Source organism: Drosophila albomicans, chromosome 3 (assembly GCF_009650485.2).
Source record: "Drosophila albomicans strain 15112-1751.03 chromosome 3, ASM965048v2, whole genome shotgun sequence".
Taxonomy (NCBI): domain Eukaryota; kingdom Metazoa; phylum Arthropoda; class Insecta; order Diptera; family Drosophilidae; genus Drosophila; species Drosophila albomicans.
The window spans coordinates 38,088,782-38,100,102 of NC_047629.2; the positions used below are offsets into that span (position 1 = coordinate 38,088,782).

An 11,321-nucleotide genomic window follows, 5' to 3' on the forward strand; every position below is an offset into this window, starting at 1 on the left:
CTGTTCTTCAGTAAGATACCAGGGCCGATAAATGCTTCCAACAGGAAAAGAAACTGACAGCTTAGTTTAAAACTGGGATTCAGACTCCATGTAAGTACGATGAATTATTTTAATTTCCATTTAAGTAAAACAAATTAGATTTTTTTTTCATTTTTATATCTTTTAATAATAGCGTTCGAGTAAAAATAATAAAAATAAATAGTTTCATGTTGTCAACACATTTTCCAGTCTTCAGATTGATTTCAGTCTTGATCTAGTCCTCAATGATCTTCAGTAGCGTTCTGTGGCACATATGACACCTGCAATGAAAGAGAGCAAACGAAGAAAACGAAAAATAATGTTCCTAACACTGTCCCAAAGTCGTCTGCTAGTGTGGGTCAAGTGAAGTCCCTCCTTCGATGGGAGTTGAAATTGTGGCAGTCTTGAAAATATTGCAGTTTAAGAAAATTTTGGCTAAGCCATAATATATTATTATAGCGGTCGGTTAGTTGAAGTTATGGTAAGCCGAAAGGCTCAAAAATATCACATAATCTTATATCACGATATGGATGTGAATGTATATAGTAGAGTCCTTAGTTAAGGAGTTGATTGCATTAGGTTCGCTAAGGAGATGAGATGCTGTCCGGGTGTTATATGGTTGGGTTGTTTTGTTTCATTTCAAAATTTGTGAATCGTTATCGTTTTGCAACGATCGATTTGTTGTAATATGAGTGCTATTTGCTTATTTATTTTTGGGTGGGAAGGATGCGGATCCGATTCCGACTCCGCATTCGAACGTTCAATTCAAAGTCCAACTCTCGTTGTTGTTGTGAGGGGAAAAGCACAGGGAAAGCACACGCACACAATACACACACATCACTGCTTCGATTTATCGATATCGTTATCGACATATATATATATATAACGGTAAGTTAGTTATCGTTCATGTTGTTGTGTTGTAGTTGGTTGGTTGTAGCGTCTCTTTTAAATAAAGTTCACATTTTGTGCTTGATATATTTTTTCTCTCTTTTCTGTATTTTTTTCTTTTTTTTTGTGTTTTAAAATATGGATTAACTGATGTTTTCTTTTCTTTTTTTCTTTTGTTGTGGTTGTAATTTGCTTATTTTGTAAGTTTGTTTTATGTTTAATTAATATAGAACTTTTGCATGACAAAGAGCTAAGCAAAAGTATGAGAGAGGAGAGAGAAGAGAGAGAGAGTTGGAGTGTTGTGTATAAGATACGAGCGGTTCATACTATCGATCATCGTTTGGATTGCGATAACGATAGTTATCGGATCCGTTTGCTCACTTAGATTACGTTTACTTGATATTTTCATTGCATTTTGCTGCTACTTGCTACTTGCACACGCGACACAATTAAGGATGTGGATTAGGAGGATTTACTTTATACTTTTCTTTTTTTTTTTTTAAATTTCGCGCACTTTTAACTTATCTTTTGTTGTTATCGATTACCCGGCAATTAGGCTCAACCGCACACTTAACGCCTGGTGTCCCGGTAGCTGCGTTGACCTCCGCCACCACCGCGATCACCACGAAACTGTCGCGAAGATCCGCTCCGGTTGCCGCCACCACCATAATCGCGTCGTCGACCGCCCACCGAGCTGTTGTTATTATCGCGATTGCCAGCACTAATGCTCGCCACAGCTCCACCACCGCCGCCATTTCCTCCGCCTCCACCGCCGCCTCCATTGCCTGTGGCATTGCTGCTGCCGCCATTGGCGGCATAGACTCCCGGGAAACCCGGTGGTGCTGCCACCGTCGGCAAACCCGCATTCTTCCAGGCCGCAAAGTCCTCATAGCTGGGCGCCTTATCGAAACCCGGTGGCGGTGGTCGCATTGGCTGTGGCGGCGGGTAATCCGGCAATGGCGGTGCACCCGGACCATCGTAGTAACGCACCGGTGGCGGCAACTGTTCGTACATCGATGCTGGTGCACCGGGGGGCAATGCGTTCGCCGCTCCGGCTGCTGTGGGCATGGGCAATTGGCCGAAGGGCGGCACAAAGGGCAACGGCGGCAGCTGGCCGTGCATGTTGCGTATATAGTCGGCCACATAGGCCTCCGCAGCTGCGGCTGTGGACATGTAACGCTCCCACGATGGCATCCCCATCTCAGCAGAGCCGCCGGCAGCTCCGGCGGCCATCTGACGATATGGTGAACCGCTGCGTTTGAAGCCGCCGCCACCACCGCCTCCCTGCATGCCGCCCATGCCCATGCCATGATGATGGTGATGATGATGATGGCGATACGGTCGCTGATGATGATGTGGTGCCCCGTGGCCATAGCTCCGCTTGTGTCGCATCGGTCCCAGCTGACTGTTGCCGCGTCCACCACCTCCGCCACCGCCATGTCCACGACTGGAGAGGCTCCGCGGCGGCTTGTAGATCACATGGATGCCCTTCTCACGCATCACGCGTGCCGTCTCCTTTGATTTGCGCAAGATGGGCGTCAACTCGATGTTTTCGTCCTCGGGAAACAGGCGACACAGTTCGCCGCCAATTTTCGGCTCAATCTCCTGACCGTCACGTCCAATCTTTACCGGTTTACCCTCGTTCCATGAGTTGTGCAGGTGCAGCGTCGCATTGAACGACAACTCTTTGCGGCATATCCAATCCAGCTCGATGACGCCACCCAAGGCCTTGGGTGAAATGCTGGGCGGCAGCACCCAGGCCACCTGGGGAATATCGCGACGCGATGGCGCCGCCATGCGAGCAAAGCCAGCGAATTTGCCTGTGAAAGATGATGAGGATTGAGGAGTTGAAAAAAACTAGGGCGACTACAGTTGAGTGGGCTTGACTCTTAAATACCTGCTACTCTTTTAAGGGAAGTACAAAAGTAATTTATAGTATTGTATTGGTTATAAGTAATATTAAATTAACTTTGAGTGGTTTAGGTTTGGTAAAAATAATCTATAATTTTAACATAAATATGAAGACAAATACACTTACTATACTGACTGCCTCAACATTTATATTTCTCTGAATTCCAAAATGAGCTTAAATAAAATCTGAATTTTTCCAGGTTATAACCTAACAGTAATAAAGTATTCATTCTCAAAATTGCATTACTATCGGAACATAAATATAAAAGATATTAAGAAACAAAAATGACTTCAGAAGGGACTTCAGCTTCACCTCTAAAGCAATCAAAAGTAATTTTTCCAAATTTAGTAGTTCTTTTTTTTTCATATATCTGATATCTTGGAGTTCATTATACGCGTAGGTAGACAGACGGACAGAGTCTCGAAATGTTGTTATACGCTTCTTCCCCATAGAAACCCCAGCTTGTCTTACCGCTCTCGTTGACCGAGAAGATGAGCAGCACATTGCGCGCCTCCTTGAAGGCTTGATTCAGATTGGCATCATTCTGGGGCAATGTTGCCCACACGCTCTTGTTCTTCGACAACTGCACATTGTCGGAGTTATTGGACTTGATGAGAAAGAAGCGCGTGTCGCGGAACAAATAGTTCAGTTTCGTCATATAGTCATAGGACTTTTGCGTATTATTGCCACTTGCTCCTCCATCCTTCTCCGGTGTCGATCCCTTAGAACTGCTGGTGGCTTTGGTTGTCTTGCCTCGAGCGCTGCCATTGCGTTTGTGCTGTGTGCCCGAATCGGAGTCCGAAGATTCACTGTCCGACTCCAAAGCAGGCAGATGCGTTGGCTTCTCATCCTCCGCATCGCTGGCATCGCTCTTGGCGCCAGCTCCAGTTGCGCCGGCTGCTGTCGCAGCTGCCGTTGGTGTGTTTTTCTTGGAGCTGCTGCTGCTGCGCGATTTCTTGGCACTGGAGTCGCGCTCTTCACCATCCTGTGACTTCGAGTTGGATGACTTTTCATCGGGTTCCAGCTGTTTCTTCGACTTGGATTCACTGCCACTGCTGCTTGACTTTTTCTTTTTACCATTCACCTCGCTGGGCGAAGCGGAACGCTTGGAGGATTTCTTCGATTTACTTTTACCGCCACCTGCTGCAGCTGCACTTGTTGTGCTAGTTGTGGTCGCCGCAGTTGTGGACTTGGCAGTCACATCCTTGGCTGCCTTGCTGCTGGAGGATTTGGTTTTGGTCAAACGTTTGCTGCTGCTCCGACTGCCATCGATCGAGGATGGTGCTGTGCTGACCGAGCTAATGCTCGGTTCAGAGTCGGAGGCCATGGAGCCGCCTCGGGATTTGGAGGCTTCGCTCCGTGTGTCGAAGGAGTCAAAGTCTTGCAGCTCCTCGGCGATGTCTGCCTCATTTTCATCGAGGCCGAGATGCACTGCGTCTAAATCGGCCATGTCGCGCATCAGCCAACTACTCACACTTCTCTTGTTTTGTTTACCTCACTCTTGTTGTTGTTGTTTTTGTTTTTGCTTTTGCTGTAGTACTACAGCGGCTTTGTTGTAGTTGTATGTGTATCCTCTCTAATGGGTTGCGTTCATTCAAGCGTGCGAGAGCGAGACAGCAGTTGCGGAGCAGCGGAAATAGACAATAGAGAAGAAAAAAAATGCCAATCGATTTAGCAAAAGCGGAATTCTTTCAGCACCAACAAAACGATGTTGAAAATATGCACAATTCATCATTCTCTTTACCACCTGTTGCATGCAACCATTCAACAGACACTTGCACTATTGATTGCACTTATTATTTGATTTTTTTACAACGTAATTTAAGCAATTTTAATGCACAAACCTTATTACACCGAATTTGCGTCAACAGATACAAGAAGAGACCAATGGCGGTAGAGTAGTGCGGCTATATGTATTGCTTTGCGTTTGCGTTCTTTACATTATATTCGTGCTTATCGATAGTCATCTATCGAATACATTTTGTAGTCTCGATTAGTAGTGTATAAACTATCGATAGCTATAGCAGGAAACATTTTTAACTCAAACTATGTATATTGTTTATTTTGCCTACATTAATGAGTTTCTAAATAATTATTTTGTATGTCAAGTAAAAAATACTCTGCCAATTAAATGTATTATCAGGGATCAATTCAAAAATGCACTGTACTGTAGGTAATCTTTTGTAACATGAATACTAGTAATTATTGTATTATTTATTTCATTTAAGTTCAGTTTGTCAAATAATAATAAGATATTGACAATTCGCAAATTTAAAGTCCAATAAGTTTGCTGCGCTGTTTCGATAACCAGTAAACAGCTGATTATCGATAGAACGCAAAAGAAAACAAAGAATAGGCAGACACAACGGAGAGAGAACACAATAAAAACAATACAATAACAGAAATTAGTTAATGCTAAACAACATATAGAGCGACCCTCAGACTGAGTCATTGCAACACTTGAAAAAGCTTTTTCCTTCTTTGCTACCTACCTAACATTGCAAGCAGAATGGCTGCAAACACAAAGAGAGAAAACGAACCGCCGAGTTACGAAGAAGTCATGAGTGGAAGTGCTCCAGCCTATCCCAGTGAGTAATTTAATTCGAAATACACTGTATATATTAAAAATACAATTCATTTTTAGCTACTGGCCTCATTGCTGGTGTGCATCATGGTCATCCAACAGCGCCACCGCTAAATAGCTCCACATACGGCGCCTTCGAAACGACGCCAGTTAGCATTGTGGTGCAGCAGGCACCGCCTGCGGAGATCATTGTGATTGGCGGCTGTCCGTCGTGTCGGATTGGCTACTTGGAGGACACATTCTCGCCACTGGGAATATGCTGTGCCATCTTCTTCTTCCCCGTGGGCATTCTATGCTGCCTGGCGATGCGCGAGAAGCGTTGTGGCAACTGCGGTGCCACATTCTAAGTGCAATGCCACAATTGTTATCATTTCCAAAAATTGGGTGCAGCATATTGAATTGGACTGTTTACGTTTTAAAAAAACAAACACACACAGACACACATATATAAACACACACAAATTACTAATCGTAAGCTTTGTTAATAATTAAACCATGTATACATATTATTATTACCATATTGTAAATATGCCTCTGTTCATCTTTTCTTACTTTTTGGACGCTTCGTCATCCGTTGAGTCTGATGTCCAGACATTACATTGCCTGAGTGCTTAAAGCCGCCTTCATGTTTATGCCGTTGCCGTTTGCTGTTGCTGTGGTCGGAGGCCCGCTTCCGTTCAATCTTTATTGAAATATAATGGGGGCGGTTTTAAATTACGCCGCCGCTTGTTTGGCTGTCTTTTTGCGCATTCATGTGAATTTCGCTCTTTGTGGAATGTAAACAAGCCCGAAAGAACGATCTAAAGATACCCTCTAAATGAACAAGGCCTGCACAATTTGGGCTGATGAATTAAAAAGTATCTTTAAGAACCTTTCATATGATACTTGAAACTGTTTGTCCTGATTTACTTACTAGCTAAACTATCAATGCATAGGCTCCAGAGTTAAGAAGCTGACACTTTCATACCAAATAGTTTACATTATCCGATTCTACAATAAGACTGGAATTTTAAAAATTCGTAAAATTAGATAGAAACCACTTAAAAGAAATGTTTAGTTACTGAGAGGAACTTTATCAGTTTCAATCTCAACAAAATTAAATATATTTATATTAAAAATAAATGCGAGTTGCGTTGTCTGGTTAATTATAAAGCTCACATTAGTTGGTTTCGCTTTACACTCTAAGCTTGTTTGTTACAACAACTTACCCTGAACCTATATACCCTTTATGCCACATGAGATGAAACTACAAATATCGCCGGCATTTACAATCGCATCCGCCTCGGAGGCAACATCTACAGTCGACTGCAGTCGCAAAAGTCGCTCGTGTAGACATGTCCAAGTTAGCTGCTCTGTTGCTCCTCTGCTTCTTCACTGGCTGTTGGGCAAACGCTTCCGCTTCCAGTCGCTACAATGTGGTAATGGTGATCTTCGATGACCTGCGACCCGCTCTGGGTGCTTATGGCGATGTCTTGGCGCGCACGCCAAATCTGGACGCATTTGCCCAGGGCAGCAGCATCTTTACACGCGCCTACAGTCAGGTGAAACAACCTCCTCCTGCTGCCTTACTACACTTTCCTCTACTGATTCACAACCTTTCGTCCCAGCAGCAGGCACTGTGCGCTCCAAGTCGTAATTCTTTGTTAACCGGACGCAGACCCGACACATTGCATCTTTATGATTTCTATAGTTATTGGCGCAGCTTCGTAGGAAACTTCACGACCTTGCCGCAGTACTTTAAGGAGCATGGCTACTACACCTATAGCTGTGGAAAGGTCTTTCATCCTGGACTATCCTCGAACAACACCGATGACTATCCCTTGAGTTGGTCTGCACCCGCGTTTAGACCCCGCACCGAACAATTCATGAACTCGCCCGTTTGTCCGGATCGTAATGGTGGCGTCCTGCGCAAGAATTATCTGATCTGTCCGGTGCACTTGCAAACACAGCCCTACAAGACGCTGCCCGACATTGAATCCGTCACGGAGGCGCTGCGTTTCATCGAGTCCCGCAAACGGCAACGTCAGCCGTATTTCCTCGCCTTGGGTTTTCACAAGCCGCACATTAATTTCCGCTTTCCTCGCCAGTTCCTCGGCCACTTTCCGCTGCAGCAGTTTTACAATTACACCACGGACACTGTGAAGCCACCAGAAATGCCGGATGTTGCCTGGAATCCGTATACCGATGTACGCTCTCGTGATGACTTCAAGCACACCAACATCTCGTTTCCCTATGGTCCCATTTCGGAGCTACAAGCGGCTCAAATACGTCAGGCATACTACGCTTCGGTTGCCTATGTGGATGATCTATTTGGCAAGCTGTTGGCGCGCCTGGATCTGGAACGCACTGTCGTTGTGGTGCTGGGTGATCATGGCTGGTCGCTGGGCGAGCACGCCGAGTGGGCCAAGTACAGCAACTTTGAGGTAGCTTTACGAGTGCCTCTGATCATTCGCAGTCCCGAGTTCCCGTTAACGCAACCCAGGCGACTGCACAGCATCACGGAGCTACTCGATGTATTTCCCACGCTGGTGGACTTGGCTCACTTGCCGCCACTGCCCAGCTGCAACACCAGCAGCGTTGCTAGGGAGCAGCTCACCTGTGGCGAAGGCAAGAGCTTATATCCGCAGCTGCAGGGCTTGGGACTGGGTGAGTGAGTGCCTTACTATTTCTTTAAACCACTGAAAGATTAGACTCTTAGAGACCTTGTAAATAGATATGTTAGCTTTCCATACATTTCTTTATTAAGGAAGTGAGCAAAGGGAGCTCCTAAATGTCAGGACTGTTAGAGACTCTGTAATCTTTTCTTTGACAAGAAAATAAGTGAAATCTTCGTGTTAACAAGGATGTAGTCTTCAGACTGAGCCTTTGTTTTTGTGATTTTTAATATGGAAGGGTCTAAAAAAGACTGTTTAGACTATTAGAGACCATGAGACTAAGAAATTGATTCTCTATGTACATATGTATGTTAAGAATGCTCACTTTAGTTCGGAAGGCATCATCATTAGATAGTTAGAGACCTTCCTCGAAGAATTAGAAAAACTAATCTAAATTTACAATATTATTCAATTGCATAGTATTGCAGCATGCCAAATTGACTCTGCCAGTTCACTGTTCTGCTGATTTTATGAGATTTTTATTATTAATTTTAATAATATTAAACTTATTTCCCTTTCAGCCGAGGAGCATGTGGCCCTGAGTCAATATCCACGGCCAGGCATGCTGCCCACCAAACATCCCAACAGCGATAAGCCAAAGCTGCGCAACATCAAAATCATGGGCTACAGTCTGCGCACTGATTTCTATCGCTACACGCTCTGGGTTCGTTTCCATGCGCACAACTTTAGTCGAGGTGAGTTTGCGACATACACCAAACGAAGGTTGCAGCCCTTGCTAAGTGTAGTGTGGTGTGGTGTGGTGTATTTACAGACTGGCACAACATTTACGGCGAAGAGCTGTACGATCATCGTCTGGACGCTGGCGAGGAGCTTAATCTGGTCTCCCTCAGCGAGTTCAATGCGATACGTCATCGTTTGCGACGCCAACTGATTGAGGCCGTTGGCTAATTGAGCTCGACCATCTCGGCACCTTGAAGTTGAAAATAATTTGTAGACTAACGCATAAAAAGAGTGAATGCATAATACGGAGTCGTAATAAAAAAGAGAAAAAAAACAGCCAAGCAAATATCTTGTAGTCATAATTGGAATTTAATACATCCGGCTTACAGGCGCTGCAAGCCTATCCATGTGTGTGTGAGTGCGAGTGCGCACATACTTTGGGTGTAATTTTTCCCCTTCTTCACTTTGTCGCAGTTCGTGCCGCGCATGCGTGACTTGTGTCCATTGCCTTTTTGGCTTTGCTGCTTCGTTTTCTGAATTTTTGTGAATGAAATTTTTATTCAACGTTGGCGTCGGCGTTGGCGTTCGTCTTACCGTTGACAGCGACGCGACGCCCAAGCCGAAACTCAAGCGAAACACACACATTGTGTGTGCGTGTGTGTGTGTAGCTATGGCTAAAATCTAGCTATTAATTTCACTGCTGCAGCTGTTGCCAAGCGGGTGAAAATATATGTATGCTGGCTGCTGCTGTCGCTCTGCTGGGTAATTAAATCTGCAGCCGACATCGCATCACTCGATCACTCGAATCGCCCTGCAGACCGCCCGCCCACCAACCACCACCAATGTTGTAAAGACGACCCCGCTCTCTTTCTTTGTATCTCTCTCTCTTTGCTCACCATTCACCACTCGCCATTCATCTCACCACTCACACACACACAACACGCTCCACATATGCACATTTATGCTTATGTATGTGTGTACATATGCCAATTGGCGTGGGCTGCGTTTGAAGTCGCTGCGTTGCTGTGTGTTGGTGGCTTCGCTTGTTATGCGGCCATATGGGCCGTGTCTTGAGGTGATTAAACTGAATTTTGGCAGCGCTTTTACTCGCATTAGACGGCTGTGAACCACATTTACCGCTTACTGCATCTGGCTTTTGGGGACTGCAGACTGACGACTAGAGACTGAAGACTGGAGGTGTGGCAGATGCCATAAATTGCATTTGTATTTGCCTACGATCATTTTTGGAAAGCTCAGCTCGTAAGCAAAGTTTCATATCCAACGCTCTATCATTTAAACAGAGAAATACTATAACTTATGCAAATTATGGTGTTTTACACAATTAAAAAAAAAATAAATATTGGGTGTAAGCTTACTTTTTATTCATACTCAAAAGTGACAATGTAATAATGTAGAATTTTTAATAATATATCATATTAAACAGTACAGAGAAGCTATTATTTGTATACTTTATAAGGAAATATACTAGAATTGCAAAGAAATATTAAATTACCTGATTTCTAGAAGTATTATTAAGTATTAGAAACCTAAAATGTTTTGGTTCGGTATTATTTTTAATTAATATTCTCAACTCAACTAAAATAAATATAATATGTATATACAACAAAAAAAACTTAACTACGTAAACCATTTAATAACTTTACTGGACAACAGTCACTGTTGTAGACATCTAACAATATGTTAATATATAAAACTATATGAATTTTATTGGACCTCATCTGGTGACCTAATATAAATTATAAAAAAAATTTATTTGTTGTTAATCTTTAAAAAAATTGAATGAAAATAATTTAATTATAATTATTATAAAGCTGAAGTGTTACGTAAACGAATTTTAAAAATATTGTAAACATTTAAATTTAATTGAATAATAAGTATTATTATTTTGTTTTCAAAAATTAACATAGATTTTAATTTATTAAATAAATAATTTCGTAATATTTAATTTAAAAGAAAAAATGTTATTATATTTTTTTTTTAAATATTCTTCATTTTCTTTACCAGATTTTCATTATTTAAAATCTTTAAATAATTTTGTAAGTATATTTCTTCTTCTTTTCTTAACCAGATTTACATTATTTAAAATCTTCCTCTATTTTTTTTAAGAATATTTTGTATTGTTTTTTATTGTTTTTTTTTAGATAGTAATTAGTCTCGCTTTGAAATTTTGCAGACAGTCTGGCCCGAAATTGAGTACAGCTCTCAAGCTCTGACAAGTAACTAAGCACACACAGAAAAGCAACAAAAAAAAAAAACAGAGAAAAAACATTGGAAACCACTCGCAGAATGTGAGTATACGAGAGTATAGCAACTAATGTGAATACTCGTCGACTATAATGTGAGTTTGAGTATGAGTATGAGTGTTTGTAGGTTGACGAGGTTCTTGTTTTTCTGACTGTTGTTGCTTATTTCTAAGCTAATTCAAATGCGTGGGCGTCACAAACGAAATTGCAAAATATGCGTAGGCCGTTTGTGTGGATACCGAGTGAGTATGTATGCGTGCGTTTCGGTGTGTGTGTGTGTGTGTGTTTGTGACGTTCTCCATGCTCCATTCTTACCTACG

General features: G+C 42.7%; 3 protein-coding genes across 5 annotated transcripts; 2 read left to right on the top strand and 1 right to left on the bottom strand.

Annotated features, from left to right (window-relative positions):
* Window positions 1-1,350: 1,350 nt before the first annotated feature.
* On the bottom strand, window positions 1,351-4,760 carry LOC117568259 (YTH domain-containing protein 1). 2 transcript variants are annotated; one of them, XM_034248745.2, is made up of 3 exons: window positions 4,663-4,760; window positions 3,290-4,394; window positions 1,351-2,726 (listed from the first exon to the last, which is right to left on the bottom strand). In XM_034248745.2, the coding sequence occupies exons 2-3, from the start codon at window positions 4,275-4,277 to the stop codon at window positions 1,477-1,479; spliced, it is 2,238 nt and encodes a 745-aa protein (XP_034104636.1). In that variant the 5' UTR covers window positions 4,278-4,394; window positions 4,663-4,760; the 3' UTR covers window positions 1,351-1,476. The 2 variants fall into 2 exon arrangements, with proteins under 2 accessions (XP_034104636.1, XP_051859781.1); XM_052003821.1 differs by lacking the exons at window positions 3,290-4,394; window positions 4,663-4,760 and adding an exon at window positions 2,804-2,908.
* Window positions 4,761-5,068: 308 nt separating this feature from the next.
* LOC117568260 (brain protein I3) lies at window positions 5,069-5,929 on the top strand. The gene is made up of 2 exons (XM_034248746.2): window positions 5,069-5,406; window positions 5,463-5,929. Exons 1-2 carry the CDS (start codon window positions 5,328-5,330, stop codon window positions 5,747-5,749), a joined length of 366 nt encoding a protein of 121 aa, XP_034104637.1. The 5' UTR covers window positions 5,069-5,327; the 3' UTR covers window positions 5,750-5,929.
* A 96-nt stretch (window positions 5,930-6,025) lies between these two features.
* On the top strand, window positions 6,026-10,172 carry LOC117571487 (iduronate 2-sulfatase). Of its 2 annotated transcripts, none has more exons than XR_007954736.1 (4): window positions 6,026-6,943; window positions 7,013-8,052; window positions 8,578-8,751; window positions 8,829-8,971. XR_007954736.1 is itself a non-coding variant. In XM_034253653.2 (4 exons), exons 1-4 carry the CDS (start codon window positions 6,737-6,739, stop codon window positions 8,963-8,965), a joined length of 1,554 nt encoding a protein of 517 aa, XP_034109544.1. In that variant the 5' UTR covers window positions 6,026-6,736; the 3' UTR covers window positions 8,966-10,172. The 2 variants fall into 2 exon arrangements, 1 of the variants encoding a protein (XP_034109544.1); XM_034253653.2 differs by having other exon boundaries at window positions 7,013-8,048; window positions 8,829-10,172.
* Window positions 10,173-11,321: the final 1,149 nt, after the last annotated feature.